Here is a 20,764-nt window from a genome sequence, read left to right as displayed (position 1 = left end):
AAAATTGAATCGTATTTAGGGACACGAAAGTTTACAGTAGTTACTGATCATGCGTCACTGCAGTGGTTTTTGCGTTTAGAAAATCCTACTGGTCGATTAGCACGCTGGGGATGTAGGTTATCACAGTATAATTTCACGGTTGAACACAGAAAGGGAAAGGATAACGTAGTACCAGATGCATTGTCTCGTTTGTTACGGGTAGAACCGATTAGTAACGTTGATAATACCGATGAGTGGTATAATAAGATAGTTGACGGTTGTAAGAACTTTCCACTAGTGATGCAACGGATGTCTGTTTCCGTTTCCGCAAGTGCGGAAGTTCCGCATGCTTTTCAACATCCGTTTCTGCTTCTGTTTCCGCAACTTTTATAACGGAGATAAAACGGAACTTAACGTCGGCTGAGAGATCCAAATGCGCGGCGCGAGACGCGCAGTCCGTGCGCGGCCTTTCGGCACTAGTCGCGTTTGTTTGTTTACGTACTTTTTCGTGAATTTAAGCGCGTAATATTATCTGCTGCTGTTTGAAACAATCAGTTTCTCTTGCTGGAGTAAACTGTCTAGTTGTTGTCCATATAAAATTTGACAACTGGCAAAATGTGACTATTTCATACTTACGAGTTATTAAATGTACTTTTGAATAAGTGATAACCATGTAATATATCATCATCAGCTCACTATACATCCCCACTGAGGGGCTCGGAGCCTACCCCAAATTAGGGGTGACTAGGCCATAGTCAACCACGCTGGCCCAGGGCGGGTTGACTTCACACATATCATTGAATTTTTTCTCAGATATGTGCAGGCAGCATCACTATGTTTTCCTTCACCGTAGGAACGTCGGATAAATGTAAATATCTAAATCGAAAAACACATTGGTACATAGCGGGATTCGAACCCAGGCCCTGCAGATTGCAAGTCAAGTGCCTAATAATTATATCTTTTTCTAATCTAGATTTGGTGTTTTGTTGGTGGGTCTTGTTTCTGGGAGTGTTTAAACATATAGATAAATTAATAATGTTTTTTGTATTTGAGCGCTAGGGATGGCAATGGTTTAGTTCACTAATATGTAGATATTTGTTCCACGATTGCATTTCTGTGTACTAATACGTTACAAGATTTTGACAAAGTCAAGTTTTTCATCAAATTCCAGAATATTGAGTAAAACATGTAAGGATACTAATCAAAACCAGCTTTTATCATCTCGGTTCAAGATCTTGTAACATTTCATACACACCCACACATACACACACGTATACACACACACATAAAAATAAACGCATACACACACACGTACACACACATACAGGACATACATATATTTAAAAAATATACATACATAACATAAAGTTCAGCCTCAGCTTCATGTGATACAAGATATTTGTATGTTTGCCTCCGTACGAACGTGGTACTAATCACTACAACACTGTAAGAATGAAACTAATACTCTTTTTCGTTAGTTGGCTATATTGCCAGAGTGGCCACACAAAGCAACATGGACTCGTATCAAACGCCGGCGGCTTACTGGCTACTACAAAATGAACGGGCCCCTCGCTCGGATCCGAGGGGGAGGCGCCGCTACTAATAGCTCTGCCAACTCGGATCCGAGTGGTCAGCAGTGAATGTATTAATAAAGAAATATATTTGTCGTTTATCAATACGAGTGGTTTGACATTAATTTGTAAATAGTGTAATTTTGTTTCCTAAAAAAAAAAAAAAAAACGTATTTTAACTTATTGCAGCACAGTAAAAATACATATATTGAAGGCTAAAGGACACCGATATCCAATGCCTTAATAAATTAAAAACGAATACAAACTGTTCTTACCAAAAAAAAATTTTGTAAATATGTTTTTTTTTTATTATTTACACTTCTGTTTCCGCTTCCGTTTCCGTTTCCGTTTCTGCTAAAATTTATTTTTGACATCTGTTTCCGTTTCTGGTTCCGGTAAGACACTTCCGTTGCATCACTACTTTCCACAAAACTTTCCAAACTATCGTGTGGAAAATAACACACTGTATCGGTTCAGTAAAGGTAAATACTCGCTGACTCGGGAGTTCGATTGGAAGGTTGTAGTGCCCAAAGCGCAACGATCTCGCGTTATTGCTGAACACCACGAACCTCCCACTTTTGGTCATTTCGGTGTCTTTAAGACCCATAGGAAACTTTCATTGCAATTCTACTGGCCTGGAATGTACCGAGACGTGGTTGGTTTCGTTAGGAACTGTAGTACGTGCGCTGCATATAAACACACAACTCAACTCGGTCCAGGCTTAATGGGAAAACCGAAACAGTGTTACAGACCTTTTCAAGCATTGTCCGTCGATTTGGTTGGTCCTCTACCTAAGTCGCGATCTGGGTATATTTATCTTTTAGTGGTAACTTGTTGCTTCTCCAAATATACAATGCTGTTAGTGCGAGACGCGACGCGACCGCGAAGTCTTCGGATTAAACACTCGCCCTGAAGATGGACCCCCGATGGGTCCGAAACTAGTCGTTGCCGCCACCGGACGATCAAAACGTGAGTTAAGCCTGTCAGGTACTTGTAAAGATGTTGAGGGTAGATATAGAAAAACAATAAATCAGTCGATACTCAGCTCCTCTTTGATTAAACACCTCTCGTATATATTATAACAATTACATGGCGCAGCCGGTAGGATACTGGAAATTTTAAGCTAAGCTAGTTTAAAAGTGGTGTTAAGACTATATCAGTGAAAAGATTTAACAGTTATCAAGAAAGTGCAAAGTGTACGTTCAAAATGAATAACGCGTTACAACCGCCGCCGCCGTTTCGTTTCGACGACTCTGTGAGCAACGTTACATCGGGCAATATAACGCGAGAGTGGAGCAAGTGGAAAACCAGTTTTAAGATTTACATGAAAGCGATCAAGCTGGATAAGGAGACACCGGATGTGCAGGTCAACGTATTGCTGCACGTAGCTGGCGAGAAGTGTCAAGAAATCTTTGAGCAATTTAATGAACAATTCAGGACGGCTGAAGATTTACTAATAAAGTTCGACGGATATTTTGGTGGTAAAAAGAACCTAACGATCGAGAGGCATAAATTTTTTGGACGCAATCAACAGGATTGTGAATCTATGGAGCAATATATTACCGAGTTAAGTAAACTCTCAATGTCTTGTGAATTCCAAAGTTTACGCGAAGACTTGTTAAAATACAGGCTAATATATGGCATTAGAGATGACGGCCTCCGCGAAAGGCTATTGAGGGAGCAAGACCTTACTCTCAATAAGTCTATCGAAATATGTAAGCTAGCGGAAATGTCGAGAGCACAGGCCAGTATGATTAAAAGAGACAATCTACGAGAGCAAGTACTTGAAGTGAAGACAGAAGGTCATGTACATGCAATTCAGCGGTCTCGCGGCTATCTCGGGACTGGTAACATGGTGTGTACGTGTGGCATAAACCAGGCCGGCAGTTCGGCGCGCCCGGTAAACAGTGAGCGTGCCACCGGCAGCCGGCAGCGCGGCAGCGCCGGGCGCGCGGTGACGTCATCTCAACGGTCGAAGAGCGCAGCGCGACCTGTTCAGTGGCAGCGCGGCGCATGCGGTTATTGCGGCACTGTGCACTCGAGATTCGAGTGCCCGGCGTACGGGAAAACATGCAGAAAGTGTAACAAATTGAACCATTTTTCAAAAATGTGTCGTGCGGGTCATATCCATACCGTGCAGGAGGACACCTCGGATCGGGTATGTAAAAATTATATAATTTCTAAAAATAGTGATTGGGTGGTAGATGTAATAATCAATAATACTGTATTGAAAATGAAGTTGGACACGGGAGCTGACGTAAATGTTTTGCCGACTAGGTATTTGACATCAATAGGTATAAATAAAATTAACATAATTCCAACTTCGACTAAGTTAATAGGATACTCGGGTACAGCAATTAAAGTTATGGGTAAATGTAGTTTGAAAGTAAAATATAAACAAAACGATTATATATTAAGATTTATTGTCGCGGATGTGGATTCTGTGCCTATTTTGGGGCGTCAATCGTGCGAGGAGTTAAATGCAGTGCGCCGGGTGTTAGCAGTTAACAACCAGACGAGTGATAGTATTTTAGATGAATTTGACGACATTTTTCAAGGCATGGGCTGTTTGCCAGGTGAATATAAAATACAAATAAAAGACAATATCTCACCGGTAATACATGCGCCTCGGAAGTTACCAATAGCGTTGAGAGATAGTGTAAAAAACAAGTTAGATGAATTAGTCAAACAAAATGTAATTGCTAAAGTTGAGGGTCCGACGGACTGGGTGAATAGTATGACAGTCGTGAAAAAACCAGACGGGGACATACGTATTTGTTTAGACCCCAAAGATTTGAATAAAGCAATTAGGCGGGAACATTTTAAATTGCCTACTTTGGACGAAATCACATCCAGGTTATCGGGTGCAACATTTTTTAGCACCCTGGACGCTAAGCAGTCTTTTTTCCAAGTAAAATTACACAATAGTTCAACCAATTTATGTACCTTTAATACCGCGTTCGGCCGATATAAATTTTTAAGAATGCCGTTTGGGATTTCGTCGGCATCCGAAATCTTTCATAAAAAATTGTACGAATTTTTTGATGACTTAGATGGCGTTATATTATTTGTGGACGATTTGTTAGTGTTCGGTCCAACGCGACAAGTGCACGATGAACGGTTACGGCGTGTATTGAAAAGATGTAGGGAAATTAATATAAAATTAAATAAAAAGAAGTGCAAAATTGGATTAACAGAATTGAAATATTTAGGTCACAAAATTTCAAAAAATGGTATCTCCCCTGATGACTCGCATACGTCGGCCGTACAAAATATGCCCACACCTAAATCCGTAAAAGATTTAGAAAGGTTTTTAGGCCTTGTAAATTACGTAGGCAATTTTATACCAAATTTGTCAGAGAAAACACATCTTCTTAGAGAACTACTTAAAAAAAATGTTGAATGGCACTGGGATGAGAGACATGATAAATGTTTAATGAATTAAAAACGTGTTTGATTAGTCCACCGGTGTTAAGGTACTACAGTTTAGAGAAGCCGGTGACGCTGTCCGTGGACGCCAGCAAGCACGGGCTGGGCGCGTGCCTCATGCAGGACGACGCACCTGTCTGCTACGCGTCCAAGTCGTTAACGGAAACCGAGCAGCGATACGCACAGATTGAGAAAGAATTATATGCGTGTGTATTCGCTTGCGAAAAATTTTATTCGTATATTTATGGCCGCGACGATGTTATTATAGAAACCGACCACAAGCCTCTCATAAGTATAACAAAAAAGCCAATATCCGAGGCACCGGCACGCTTGCAGAGAATGCTCTTGAGATTGCAACCGTATTCTTTTAAACTTATATACAAACCGGGCAAATACTTGTACGTAGCAGACACGCTGTCACGCGCGGTGGCACCAGCGCCGGCGTTGAGTGAAGCCGCGCGTGAACACTGGGCGATGCGCGCGCAGGTGTGCGCAGTCGCGATCAGCAATCCTCTGACGGACACGCATTTTTTGGAATTGCAGCGCAACACAAAATTAGATGAGGAAATGCAATTATTAATTAAAACTATAAAGAAGGGTTGGCCCGATCACAAGAGCAAATTAGATTTAAGCTTGAGACCTTATTGGGACAGTAGGGATGAGCTCACTGTTGCGTACAATATGGTATGGAAAGGCGCTAAGATAGTTATACCTAAATGCATGCGCAAGCAAATGCTAACAAAAATTCACTCAGGTCATTTAGGAGCGGAAAAATGTAAAAACAGAGCGCGCGAAATAATGTATTGGCCTAATATGAACTCGCAAATTGTAGATTTGATATCGCATTGTCAAGCTTGTCTTACTTATAGAAAACAAAACAATAAAGAATGTCTGATACCTCACGAGATACCCAACAGGGCATGGTCTAAGTTAGGAGTGGATATTTTTCATTTTGCAAGTAAGCCATATTTATTAGTGATAGATTACTATAGTAAGTACATTGAAGTGGTCGAGTTAAATACCATGACCTCATTGGAGGTAATTAACAATTTAAAAAACATATTTTGTAGACAGGGCATTCCTGATATATTAATGACAGACAATGGGCCTGAATTTGTGTCACAATATTTTAAACGGTTTGAGACTGATTGGCAGTTTAAACATATCACCTCATCTCCGCGGTATCCACAGTCTAATGGTCAAGTGGAACGAGCGATACAAACTATCAAAAGTATGCTCAAAAAGACGTACTACGATCAATCAGAATTTCGGTTAGCGCTATTAGAATATTTAAATACACCAATTAGTACCGAATTAGCGTCCCCCGCACAACTTTTAAATAATCGTAGACTTAGAGGTATATTACCGAGGGCTCCGACATTTCTCCAACCAAAAATTATAGATAAAAACAAAATAATAAAAAGTTTACGCAAACGATAAAATTATCATAAGTTTTATTACGATAAAAATTGTAAACAGTTAAAAGAATTAAAGGCAGGAGATAAAGTAAAAGCTTTAATTAATGGAGATTGGTCCAACGGCATTATAATAGGGAACATAGGGCCCCGTTCTTATATTATAAAAATGTGCACAGGTCGCGAGATACGCAGAAACCGTAGGCACATAATAAAAGATAGCCAGTTCCGTTCTGAGTCATATGTGTCGCCGTATGATGCGGACGACTTCAACATGAGTCGCGAGAGTACGTCACATGACGACGACGCCCGTGTCCAACCACATCAATCTTCCACCCAGTCATCATCATGTAATAATACAAGTCGAGACGGCCGTAACTTACATGTAACTAAATTTGGCAGGACAGTGAGGCCTCCTGAGCGGTATGGATACTCCTAAGGCAGGGGTAAGAAATTTATAAAGTGTAATAGTTGCACAATTGTTACGGAAGGTTTTTGCTGGTTTTTGTTATTTTTTAATTTCCATTAATTTTAGTGTTGTTGTAGTTAGTATGCCCTGTAGTATGTAGTATTAAAAAAAAAAAAAAAAAAAAAAAAAAAAGTTTTATATGCTTTTATATTTTTAAGAAGGGAGATGTCAGGTACTTGTAAAGATGTTGAGGGTAGATATAGAAAAACAATAAATCAGTCGATACTCAGCTCCTCTTTGATTAAACACCTCTCGTATATATTATAACAATTACAAAGCCGTTTCTTAATTAATTAATTATGATGTCTCACGAAAGTTTAAACAATTTAAATGTTGTTTCCTTTAAGACGCGCGACTAGTGCATTGGTATCGAAGGCGTTCGAAAATTTTGTTCTTCTAACGCACGGGATTCCAGAAACCGTAATTACCGATAATGGGGTTCAATTCACGGGATCGGAGTTTCGTAGACTTTTAGAACGGTACAATATACCTAGAGTGTATTATGGCCCTAGATACACGCCACAGATTAATTTAGTCGAGCGTTATAATAAAACTGTAATTTATTTATTTATTTATTTATTTATTTAATTCTAGGAAGACCAACAGCCATTTTAACAAAGTAGGTAAGACAGTAATTAATACAAACATAGCCAATAATAGGTCCTCACAAATAGAAACAATTTAAACAATTCTTTTGCGCGAACAGAATATAAAAATACAAACAAAAAGTCAAAAAAAAAGCACAAGAAACTACAAAGATTACTAAAAAGAGAAACTTGATCTAGTTTAATTATTATAGTTTACAGTTTGTTCTTAATGAAAAAGTTTCGATAGAATGCCTGTTTTACAGAATTAGTTGTGGAATTAAAAATATCTAAACTAGAACTTTTAGAGTAACTGTTAATAAGAAAGCCAGCGCGCCACATAAATGAATTTTGACGATAGTTAGAAGATGCCATAGGGAGATGGATAGGAGTGTGGTGACGTGCTGATTTCTTTGGTACAATAAATGATACGTTGGTGAGAAGAGAGGGACAGTCAATATTACCATTTATAATGTTTACCATGAAGGTTATGTCTGCTACTTCGCGTCGAACAACAAGAGGGAGAATATGAAAAGTACTACATAAATTTAGATAATCTTGTGAACGATAATTGTAATTTAACCGGAAGCATAAATATTTAATAAACTTTTTTTGAATATTTTCAATGCGGGAGATGTATATATTATATCGCGGGTTCCATACTTGACTGGCGTACTCGAGTATGCTGCGTACATAAGAACAGTACAATATCTTATTGGTCTTCGCTTTCTTGAAGCTATGTGACGTACGCATTACGAATCCTAGAGCGTTATATGCTTTGGATATGATGGCCTCAATATGATCATCGAACAATAATTTGTGGTCATGAATAACACCTAAATCTCTAACTCGGAGACATCTTTGCAACCTTGTCTGTTTAATTGTGTAATCAAATGAGATCGGGTTAATTTTCCTGCCGTATGTTACAACCATACACTTCGAGGGATTCAAGTCTAATTTATTTTGGATACAGTAATCGCTAAGGCGATTTAGATCAGACTGCAGTGCAATGGCGTCGTCAAATGTTGAAACACAAGAAAATATTTTCATGTCATCTGCGAAACAAAGAAGATGTGAATAATGGAAACATTTATCGATATCGTTGACAAAGATTAGGAACAGTAGAGGCCCGAGCAAAGAGCCCTGTGCTATACCGCTAGGCAATGGTATCCAGCTAGAAACATAGTTATTTATGACAACGGCCTGCGAACGATTAGATATATACGACGAAAACCATCTAAGAAGGTCTCCACGTATGCCTATCAGTTGAAGCTTGTATAGCAACACCTTATGGTCAATTCGATCGAAGCATTTACTATAATCAGTGTAAACCACATCGACTTGCTTTCCTTTGTCCATCGCTCCAGTTATGAAGTCATTAAGGATGACGAGATTGGAGGTGGTGGACCGACCTCGAAGGAACCCATGCTGGACGCTACTAAATGAATGTTTTAAAGCTGCGTATAGCTGATTGTATATTATTTTTTCAAGTACTTTAGCAAGTACACACAATTTTGAAACTGGTCTGTAATTGGTCACATCGGTTCTCGAACCTTTCTTATGAACAGGCGTAACATATGCACGTTTCCACAATGTTGGGAAAGTACATTGAGACAAGGATTTTTGAAATAACAGCGTAACCGGGACAGACAAAGATTCGGCACAGTTGATCAAAAATATCGGCGGCAAATGGTCCGGGCCGGCAGATTTAGTGGTGTCTAACGATTTTAGGTATTTCTTTACCGCAGCGTATTGTACTTCGATAGTAGCGATATCAGACAACGGATCACAAGCAATGTTTTGGCGACGTGCATCAAAACATGCTTGTGGCGCTTGAGAGTATGTTGAATTGAAGTAATTCGAGAATAAGTTACACACTTCGATGCCGTTCGATGCCACTTGGTCGCCATAGTAGACCGACTCGGGGATTCTTGTTTGTGCTTTTTTCGTTTTAACGTATGTCCAGAAGTATTTAGGGTTATTCTTAATAGACTCCTCTACAGTATTGATGTACTTGTCATAACACTCTGTCTCTAATTTCTTTACCCTATCCCTAAGTAGCTTATACGTTTCGTAATCGGACCTGTTATTATATTTTTTAAATTTCTTGAAATATTTGTGTTTCTCTTTAATACATTTTTTAAGTGCCGGGGTGTAATGGGCAGGAAATGATTTACTTTCATGTACAATAATCTTAGGAATATACTTGTCTATTAAGTTGTTAATAATTGAATAAAAGCGATCAAAACATTCGTCTACGTCAGTTGAGTAAAGTTCGTTATACCAATTGACATTTGAGATTTCTTCATTAATTGTGTCGTATTTTCCCTTATTGAATAGATATTTGAATCTTGGGGCAGGCTTTAATATAGGCACATCAATGGTCGACACGTAGCAAATGATGGCCTTGTGATGAGGATCAATGGGAACTAAAGGTGCGTCACACTCTGCGACCTCAACAAACTGATTTGCTAGGACGAGGTCCAATAATCTTCCGTGCATGTTGTGTACATGATTGTACTGGGCTACGCCTACCGTACTCATCGTATCGAGCAGGGCGCACTCGTTTGCGCCGCTCGCGTGGCCGGTCAGCAGAGCGCCCTTCTCGCCGTCCTCGCTGCGCCATATAATGCCGCTCAAGTTAAAATCTCCCAAAATAATAAATTTATTGTTTACGTTATTAAACATAGATTGTTCTAATTTTTCCAAAAAATTATTTAACTGACAAGAAAATGATAGTCCGAAGTTTTGCGAACATAGATACAAAACACAAATATTAATGTTATAACATAGTTTACCGTCCGCATTTTTAATAGGCAATGTTATCCACAAGTCCTCCGCCGACGAAGCATAGTGCGGTTGCAGAGAGGCGGCGAGATCCCTGCGCGCGGCGATGAGCACCCCGCCCCCGCGCGTCTGCCCAGTGATCGCATACACCCTGTCTCGTCGCCATACTAAGTACCGATTGTCAAAAAGTTCAGAATCACTAACACCGTCGATTAACCATGTCTCCGTTAAGACTATAATATCATAGGTAAATAAACATAGGTTTCTATAAAAAATATGAGTCTTTGAACGAAGTCCACGAACATTTTGATAATAAATATTTAAATTGGCCGCATTATTGTAAACAATCGTTTCATTAGCCATTGTTGCTGTGTGATATTAATGTCATTCCAAGTAGCAATACAAAACGGAGAAAAGCAAAAATATTAATAAAAAGTGATGACAGCGAGACTAGTTCATTTACGAAGTAGCAGCGACTGACCATTAACTGCAATAGTTGTAAACGAGAGCGGTTATCAATATAAAAGTTAAACACGGAAGCGAGCGAAATGTCTAACCTCTCTTTTTCACGTGATAATTGTATATGTAAAATAAAGTTAGTGAGCGAAATGAATGGTAAATACACACAGTGATTGGTTACGTAAAATGATTGAATTTGTAATGCGACGGCGCAACGTAAAATTTTAACGAAACATGTTGCCGGTTCGGAATAAATACCCACAAACATAATCGACATTTTTCGTAACTTTAATATGAAGGCAAACAAGACAAATAGAAGAACAACACGACTTACGACCTTAACACTTATACAATAAGGCATAAAATTACAAGATAGGTTTGAAACAATAATAAGTTGGTAACAAATCAAATTATTTTGTTTAAATCGTTGTCTTTCAGTATAGTAAACACAGGGCTAGTATCGTTCTTTCTGACGTGAATCTTACAGTATTTTACCCAAACGTATTTGTAGCCCTTCTCGAAGCAAAGTCGCTTCGTTTTAGTAAGTAGGGCTTTGTGATGCGGCGTGAGATGGTCATTTATGAAGATCCGTTGTTTATCACCGTCGAAACCGATATCTTTCGCGAACAAATCCTTGTTGGCCCGCGCCGCGGCGGCGAACTCCTCTTTGACATAGCGATTCACAAAGGTGACAATAATAGATTTAGCACTCCCAGAGAAAGACGGAACACGGGCAATGTAGTTTATTTGAGATTTATTAAACGAAAAACCGATCTTCTGCTGTATTAATTCAATCAAAGAAAAGAGGTTCTCGTCTTTCTTTAAGGGCACTCCTTTGATTTCGATATTGTTGAGTCGCGACCACTGCTCCTTGTTGGTTAGTTCGGTTTTTAGGTTAGAAATTTCTAACTGGGCTGATTCAAGGGCGGCTCGTAATGGCACAAGTTCCGCAACACTCCGCTCGACTACTGTAATCCTGGATTCACATGATGTTATTTTTTCATGATTGAATTCCAATGACAATTTTAAGTCGGCAATATCTTTTTTTATGGTCTTCACGTCATCCGCGAGGGAATGAATGAATTTAAATTGCGTCTTCAAATCGCGGATCTCGCTGAGGACCACTTCGATGGACGCAACTCCGATGTTGGTATTTGGCGGCGATGCAGCCAAGGGGGGCGCCGACGAAGCTGAGGCAGGGCTGCGGCACTGAGGACATCTCCAGGCGGCCCTGCGATCGGCGCCCAGCTTCCTGTACCCCGTCTCAGTGATGCTCGCGCAGCCGAAGCACAGTTCTTTATTGCACCATCCACATTTGACACAGTCACTCACCACCGACTTGCATAGCGAACAGTGCATAATTGGAATAATTTCTTTTCTACGTTTGACTTAGGGTAGTTACGCACGAGCGTATCGTTAGGCGTTTCGCGACTGACTGACTGAATGACAGCAGTCTTGTCTTATGTTAAAGACGATCATCGTACTTGGGACGCGAATCTATCCAAGATACAGTTCGCGATAAATAGCGCTGTAAACGAGTGCACGGGGTTTTCGCCATTTTTTTTGGTGCATGGCAGGGAGCCTATTATAAATGGTTCTTTTTATAAGCAATCAGATGATTGCGATTATGAAGTTACTGTTCCGCGAGAAGAATATGCGGGCGAGTTTGGTATATTGAAAGAGGTCTTTGAAAAGGTCAGAGAAAACATACTTAAAGCGCATCAAATCAACACCAAATATTACAACTTGCGCAGGCGGCAAGTCACTTTCAATGTAGTGTAATAATTTTATAAAAGGTAGTTTTAGTTTTCTTAGATGGCAGCACTGCTCGACCCCGCCACTCTTTTGTGACAACTTCCGGCGAATGGATTGAGAGTGGTGGGGTTGAAACAGCGTTTGATTATTGAGTCAGGAGCTCGGCCAGTCGTTGGATATCCGTCGATGCGATAAGTCGTCTAGTGAAAGACAGTCGTCTAGTAGAATTGACCGTTAGAAATGTTGAAAATGGAATAAAAGTATTCACTGTGCAATGAATTGGAGTTTTTCTTGACATTTCAGAAGTGGGATATAAAAATCCAGGTATGAACGCCCTCAGAATTTTAAATACTAGTACAAAGTAGCTATAACGCTTGTTAATTTTTTTTTTTTTTATTATTTTATTTTACTTTCGATACTGCACAAATATGACACTGTCATACTGCATTTGATCACGACTATTTTCCGAAAATACAAATTATGCATATCTTCTATCTATCTATGTATATATATAAAAGAAAGTCGTGTTAATTACACCATTTATAACTCAAGAACGGCTGAATCGATTTGACTGAAAATTGGTGGGCAGGTAGCTTAGAACCAGGAATAGGACATAGGATAATTTTTACCCCGTTTTCTCTTTTTTATTCCGCGCGGGCGGAGTCGCGGGTAAAAGCTAGTGTTACAAAGACTTTTTATTGAGATCATTATTTACGTCATTATTAAAAAATATTTATTTAATGTCTTATTGATTTATAAGTATCGAATGTGATTTTAACTCGTATTTTCACTTTTCTTTATTTATATTTATGCTACCTATTTTGAATTCTTTAGAATTTTAAACGTTTTACGGGATATTTGGAAATTGAATATGGGTAATGATTTCATAGTTATACAAGCGAGACCCCCCAACAGGGAAATAAATAATAGAGGTTTCTATTTTATTATGTATGAAACTTTATTTGTGTGTGAATCATTTACTTACTTTTTATTTTTTTTGTATTTATGTCTATTGAAATTACTCGCTTCGAACGATTAAACAGTGGAGAAATATCATGTTTTTGGGATACCGATTGAGCGAACAATGAATGTTCGCTGGATAATGATTGAGCGAACAATGATGTACGCTGGATAATGATTGAGCGAACAATGAATGTTCGCTGGATAATGATTGAGCGAACAATGATGTACGCTGGATATTGATTGAGCGGGCAATGATGCTCGCTGGACTGTAAGAATCGACTGAACTTAATGACTGAGTGAACAATGATGCTCGCTGGACTATAAGAAACGACTGAACTTAATGATTGAGTGAGCAATGATGCTCGCTGGACTGTAAGAAACGACTGAACTTAATGATTGAGTGAGCAATGATGCTCGCTGGACCGTAGGAAACGAATGACTTTAAATTCGACTGAGACTGAACTTTGATGTAAATAAGAGAGATTGAGACATGATTCCAGGGATTTAATACATTTAGATATGACGTCAGACGATGACTAAGTTGGAGGTACGCTACCTACAACTCCACCAAGGAAGCGTAAGCACGCAAAACGGAGGAAAGTAAAGAGGAAAAGAGCTCCTTCGACGTCATCTACTTCGACGTCGTCAAGTGAGAATAAAAGTAAATGTGTGTATGTAAGGACGCTTGTTGGGATGAATGTGTATTGATGTATGATTGCGTGTGTGTGTATGTTTATGTACGTTTATAAAAGTAAAGTTCTATGTTTGTATCAAGGATTAAAAGGTTCTATACAATTAAATCAATGAGTATAATATGAAATAATATCATTTGCATTTGAAAGAGGTAAGATTGGGCTTAAGAAGTATGAAAATTTTCCGGAAAACGTAGTATGAACTCTTGGCACTTCACATATATTATGTGCGGAGCGTTGAATGAAGATTAGTTCGTGATTGTATATAATTGATGAGTGATGATGAAGGATAAGAGCCGGTATATATAGTTGCCTTACTGTAAGAACTTTATTCCCTGTACAGGTTAGCTGTTGGATATCTGTATGGGCGGTTTGTGCTGCATTTTAGTATACCGCGTTGGGCTCTCTCGAGTGGAAAAAGATTTATTTTATTTGAACCTCCCCAAGACGAAATACAATAACTTAGCACAGACTGACATAGGGAGTAATATAACATTTTAATGATGTCTTTTATATGCACAAACCCTGATGTTTTGAAAACTGCAGTTAATTTTCTGATTCGCTGAGTTAATTGATTACGCTAAGATATCTAATTGAGGTAACTTTTTGTATGGTCTGGCATTTACACATGATATTCGGGAACCTGTTTTGGCAGGTAGATGAGGTGTGTGCAAGTAGAAAGAGGGACTCGAAATTCTGCGGGTTCTCAATGGAAAATGTTACATGCTTTGTTTTTCTATATTTAATGTTGATCTATTATTTCTGAGCCACATTGAGATGTTGTTAAACGCTCCCTGGGCTGATGCAAAAGTCTCAGGCCAGGTGTCTCCTTGGACAACTAAAACTGTATCATCAGCATAAGTGATAATGATACCGCGATCGACTGGGAGGTTGCAAAGCTCGTTTATATAAACTAGAAAGAGGGTAGGCCCTAGTATACTGTCCTGCGGAACACCACAGCTAACAGTTAAGGGGTCACTTATATGAGGTCCTATCTTTATGCTCTGTGTCCTATCCGAGAAGTAGTCTTTGAAAAGGTTAAGTTGAACATTTTTGATTCCTTGTTTTTAAGACCTTCTAACTTGTTTAAAAGTAGCGGTATTGGCACAGTGTAAAAGGCCTTTGCAAGATTTAGAAATAGAGCAATACTCTTTTTTCTGATAGTTTTTGGCGACATATTCTGTTAATGTTAGTACAGCATTTGAAGTCGACCTATTTCTTCGGAAGCCAAATGGATTTTTAGAGAACATGTTGTTGTGTTCTAGATAACTGACCAATCTATTGTTAATTATCTTTTCAAAAACCTTCGATAAATATGTTAATATGGAATTGGGCCTGTAGTTACCAACAATCATTTTATCATCACTTTTGTGCATAGGTATTTTTTTGCCATGTTTAAGAGATTTAGGAAAGACTCTTGACTGTAGGGAAAGATTAACAATGTGTGTTATGACTGGTGCAAGTAAGTAACTATTTTGGCGTAGTACAGCGGAGGGAATATTGTCCCAGCCCATGGAGCTATCGATTTTTAACGCGTTAATGGTGTTCAGAATTTCAGGTATATCGGCATCTGTTAGGATCACGGAATTTAGTATTGTATTAGTTGGCTGTAGACTATTACTTATATCAGTGTCGGGAGCAATATTTTCTGCGAGAGCTTTACCTATATTAACAAAATAACTATTCACATCGTTGACTGCTTTTTTTTTATAGTTGGTTATTTTCTAGAAGATCTTGTGATACCTTGGGAATTGTTTTAAAATGTGTAATTTCGTTTATGATTCGCCACGTCATTTTCATATTTTTCGCTTTACTAGCTTCCCTCAGACGTTCTATTTCATAATTGGCTTTTGCTTTTCTAAGAAGGGTTTTACAGTGATTTCTATAACGTTTATATGTCTCAATAAAAATAACATTAACAGGTTGATTTCGTAATTTCATATGCATTCGATCTCTATTTTTCATGCACCTTAATAGTCCTGTCAAGATCCAGAGTTTTTTTTAGTGTCTGGTAATTGGTTTAGATATATTATCTAAAGAAAGTTTGTGGCCAAGTTACAATCAGCAGTAATAAATATTTTTGAGAGGTCTGATGCTTTGATTGTTTCAGAAACTTCTTTGTAATTAGTCTTGGTAACAGTGATAGTGAAAAAGGGTTTTGTTTGGTTAGTATCCATGACTAGGAAGGAATATGGTATTGTGGTCGGTGAGAGCATTTTGAACATTATGTTCATATCACCTGTTATTACGATGTTTTTTTTATAATTCTTACATGAGATTAATAGTTCTTCTAATGATTTAAGGAATGGTATTACATTATGAAACGATTGCGATCTGTTAATGTACTTTAGGATAATACCATTTTTTTATTTGTTATAATACAGGTAGCATCTGAAAGTTTATGTTCAAAGGAATCACAGTGTAAATAGTTTTTAGTATATATATCATTATGCCATCGTTTTAGTTTTTTTTTTAAATTCTAGACTACTAGTATTGTACCCCTTTATTTAAGGGATACATAAATTGTTAAGCCAGCATTCTAATAAAATAATGGTGCCAGGACTTATTGCTATTCTGGAAAGAAGTAATAGGAAACCGTTAAAATTGCACAATATACTCTTTATATTCTGTGTTAGAATCTTTAGTTTATGTGTTGGTGATTTTATTAACGAGTTGAATTCTTCAGATGTGCAGGTTTGTGCCTTAGATGGTACAATGTTGTCGATGTTATCATTAATTATTGAGATTGTGTGGTACATTATTTGTATGTCGGATATAATTAAGGGTACATTAGTACTCCTACCAAAAAAATGAATGGATATAAGTACTACGTTTAGGGCTGTTTGTTTTGTAAAACATCAGAGTGCCTTAGTATGTGTATACATAATACGACATATTAATAGAGGTTTAAATTGATAAAACGTATGTTTTGATTTTGTAAACAAAATTCGTGCTTCGTTATTAAGTAACAATAACAGTTTTCATGAAGTTGACACTATTGGAGGAATGATGTTATATTTTTATTGTCATGAGTTTTAATAATGTTAGTTGATAGTGTGAAATTGATATTTATATCATTGTATATAAGATATTGTAGATTAGTAATATGACACGTATATTGCAACTTTTATTGTAACTTTACATAAATTTAGTGTGCATGAGTAATATATAATGTTCTCGAATGGTAGTAGTAATAGGCCGTACAGTGTGTTGATGTTTACACAGTACCAGTATTTACAAATTAAGCAACCGTAATATGGAACATTAATTTCAAGGTTAGCATACTTGTAAGATAAACAAATTGGGGAACTAATGTGAATTTTATAAGTATGCCTGGCATTGTACACTTCTATGATGCGGTGGTAGTATGTGTGATAAGAGTAAGTTGATTGTTGGCAGTTAATTGTATTATTTTGGGAGTGTTGATTTTTATGTTTTAGTAAAGTGTGTCTACATATTACATTTATAAAATGAACAAGCAAGATAACATTATGGACGGTATATGTTATACAAATGTGTTCAAATATTGTACTACGTAGAATATTTTATTTTGTGTCCGTAATGAATGTAGTTGATCTTCGTTTTTAATGACAATGCCCCTTCTGTTTTTCGTAAAAGTATTTTACCATTTTTAACCCAGCTGTGAGCGTATTTTTCTGCCTTTGCTAATTCTCTGGCGAGAAAATGTACTCTTCTAATTTTTGTTAATCTCTTTTAATCTTTATAACATGTAAACTGGAATGACTTCTCCGACGAAAGGAAGTTGCTTGGAGTTTAGTTCGTCAGTTCTGTTTTTTCTGTGCTTTTGACAGACGCTAGCACATCCATTTCAGTCCAAGTATTGGTAAATTCGACAACGACTGTAGACGTTGTGGAGTCGGCTCATTCTTCTCAATTTGAACATCCAAAGTATTAGTTAGGCGCTCAAAAGTTTGTAGGAGATTGGATTTGAATTCTGCTTGTTTACGAAAAACGTTCCAAAGTATCTAATCGCTGTCTCTAATAATTATTACATAGGTTGAATACTTTTATGAGGAAAATAGATACTTTTATACCGTTTTATAATATTGTATTATAGTTATATTGTTAAATTAAATTAAGATTTTATTATATTGGCTTCAAAATTATAATAAGTAACTTAAGTTAGTAAGTAATTAATTGGCAGAGTTCCTGATGTTTTAGTGTGCCAGGAGGCTACACATTTCGTAGGATGGCCGAATGTAATAATTTTATAAAAGGTAGTTTTAGTTTTCTTAGATGGCAGCACTGCTCGACCCCGCCACTCTTTTGTGACAACTTCCGGCGAATGGATTGAGAGTGGTGGGGTTGAAACAGCGTTTGATTATTGAGTCAGGAGCTCGGCCAGTCGTTGGATATCCGTCGATGCGATAAGTCGTCTAGTGAAAGACAGTCGTCTAGTAGAATTGACCGTTAGAAATGTTGAAAATGGAATAAAAGTATTCACTGTGCAATGAATTGGAGTTTTTCTTGACAGTAGGTCAGGAAGTTTGGCGGAAGACTTACATTCAAAGCGACGCTGCTAACTACAAAGCCTCTAAACTCGCTCCTAAATACGAAAAGTGCATAGTGGCAAAGGTTCGTTCACCTTTAGTGTACGAACTCGTTTCCCATAATGGAAAGCCACTAGGCGTTTGGCATGTTAAGGACCTCAAAGCCAGTAACTGAATCTGCCATGCCGTAGGCCACGTTTACGTGTGTCAGTGTCTCCCAGGAGCACTGGCGATGCCAAGGCAAACCTTTTTTTTAGTTTAGTTTTAGTTAAGTTACTTATTAAGTTGTTTTTTTTTTAACCTGACTTTTATAAAATAAGTACATATTATATAGCTACATATAGGTATTAGGATTAGTTATATAAGATTTAGTTAGTTCATAAATGATACCAAATGTATGGTCTATTGTTGTAAAGTCAGTCAGTCCAGCGCGGTCCTTGATACTGCGAAGACGGTTGTCACCCTACATTTATTATAGGAGTGATTTTTTTTTTGTAGTGATTTAGAAAATACAGTATGTACTTAGAAAATAGTTTAGTGTACTATGAAGGTAGATTAATACAACAAAATAGGTAAAAACGCCATTGTAGTATTAAATTAAGTAAACTTAAATAGGGAGTGTGAGTTTCTCCGTAAAACTCAGGGTTCAAGTTCGCGAAGTGGGTGACAGAAGTGAACAAACTTTTCTGCTACTTTAAATAGTCCGGACAGCAGGGAATTTGATTGAGTGTAAGAATAGTCCTGACGATTGGCGGGGTGGGGTATGGATCACTGAAGGGTAGTTTGAGCGCACAATTGGCTCACAATATGTGCTGCATTGTTTTTTTCTCTTCTTTTGTTTTTTTATTGGTGTAGGAAATGTGTATGTCGCGGGTTTGTGTTGCCGATTTGGTTATTCGTCCTTATGTTAGTTTTGTTAATTTTCCTTTTTTTTTCTTTTGTTTGTTTTTTGCTTTTTACTTTTTTTTGAATCTCACAACAGTAATTAAGTCGTTCGGAAGCATTTAGTTGTAGTTGTTGGTATATAAAAGTGTTATAATTACATTTTGTTTAATTTAATATCTCTGAAATTTGAGGAAGCTACGGGGTATCCTCTCGTCCCAAGACTTACCGCAGTGTCTCAAGACGAAAGTCTACGACCAGTGTGTGTTGCCAGTGTTGACCTATGGAACTGAGACGTGGCCCCTCACTGCGGGCAACATTAGGCGGCTCAAAGTCACAGAAAGGGCAATGGAGAGAGCAATGCTCGGAATCTCTCTGCGAGATCGCATCAGAAATGATGTGATCCGCAGCAGAACCAAAGTAACCGACATTGCCCAAAGAATTGTAAACCTTAAGTGGCGATGGGCCGGCCATATTGCCCGCAGAACGGACAGCCGATGGGGCCGCAAAGTGCTGGAATGGCGGCCACGTACAGGTCGACGCAGCGTGGGCAGGCCTCCCGCAAGATGGACCGATGATCTGGTCAAGGTTGCGGGAGTATCCTGGATGCGGGTTGCACAGGACCGATCATCGTGGCGATCTTTGGGGGAGGCCTATGCCCAGCAGTGGGCGTTACGAGGCTGAATGGATGGATGGATGGATGGATGAAATTTGAGGATTGTGTTACCGACGCTGAGGGCAGCGCAGTTTCTCACTGGTTCGAAACTTTCGTTGGTGGAGGGGTATTGTAACGTTGCGATTTTTTTCGCATCATTATTTTTACTTGATTCGGTTTTTTCTTCTCTTCGGTTTCCGAACGCACACATCTGTCAATTATGTCAATGTCGTATAAAAGGGAGATTGTCAAAATCAATTGCCGGTGGTAGTCTACCGTCCTCGGATTTATTATTTGTGCTGTTGTAATTCTACTTTTAGAGAATTTAAATCATTCGTGATCGCACTTGATATTGAAAATATTATGGCAGGTTAGCCAAAATAAATAATAATGGTAAGTTTTTTTATGATATTAAAATCATATTTCTTCAAACCTGAAGCCTTAGGGCTGAGCACGTTGATTGACCCCTTCGCTGTTTCACAGGGAGAGGTGGGAAATCGCGAGCGGATTGGTTTATAAGTCCTTTGGGACAAAATTGAATTTGTAGCAGCCGCCGTGGTATGTATAGGAAAATAATTTCAATTTATTCGGTGTTATAGTTGTTAGATTTGTG

The 20,764-nt window shown here is 38.2% G+C and overlaps 1 protein-coding gene across 1 annotated transcript; it reads left to right on the top strand.

Moving 5' to 3' along the window:
* The first annotated feature begins 3,193 nt into the window (after positions 1-3,193).
* On the top strand, positions 3,194-6,844 carry LOC123723199. Its single transcript, XM_045685765.1, has 2 exons — positions 3,194-3,708; positions 6,797-6,844. The coding sequence occupies exons 1-2, from the start codon at positions 3,280-3,282 to the stop codon at positions 6,812-6,814; spliced, it is 447 nt and encodes a 148-aa protein (XP_045541721.1). The 5' UTR covers positions 3,194-3,279; the 3' UTR covers positions 6,815-6,844.
* Positions 6,845-20,764: the final 13,920 nt, after the last annotated feature.

The sequence above is a fragment of the Papilio machaon genome, chromosome W (assembly GCF_912999745.1).
Source record: "Papilio machaon chromosome W, ilPapMach1.1, whole genome shotgun sequence".
Taxonomy (NCBI): domain Eukaryota; kingdom Metazoa; phylum Arthropoda; class Insecta; order Lepidoptera; family Papilionidae; genus Papilio; species Papilio machaon.
The sequence above is the reverse complement of the archived record's forward strand: the minus strand, read 5'-3'. Positions and strand labels throughout refer to the sequence as shown.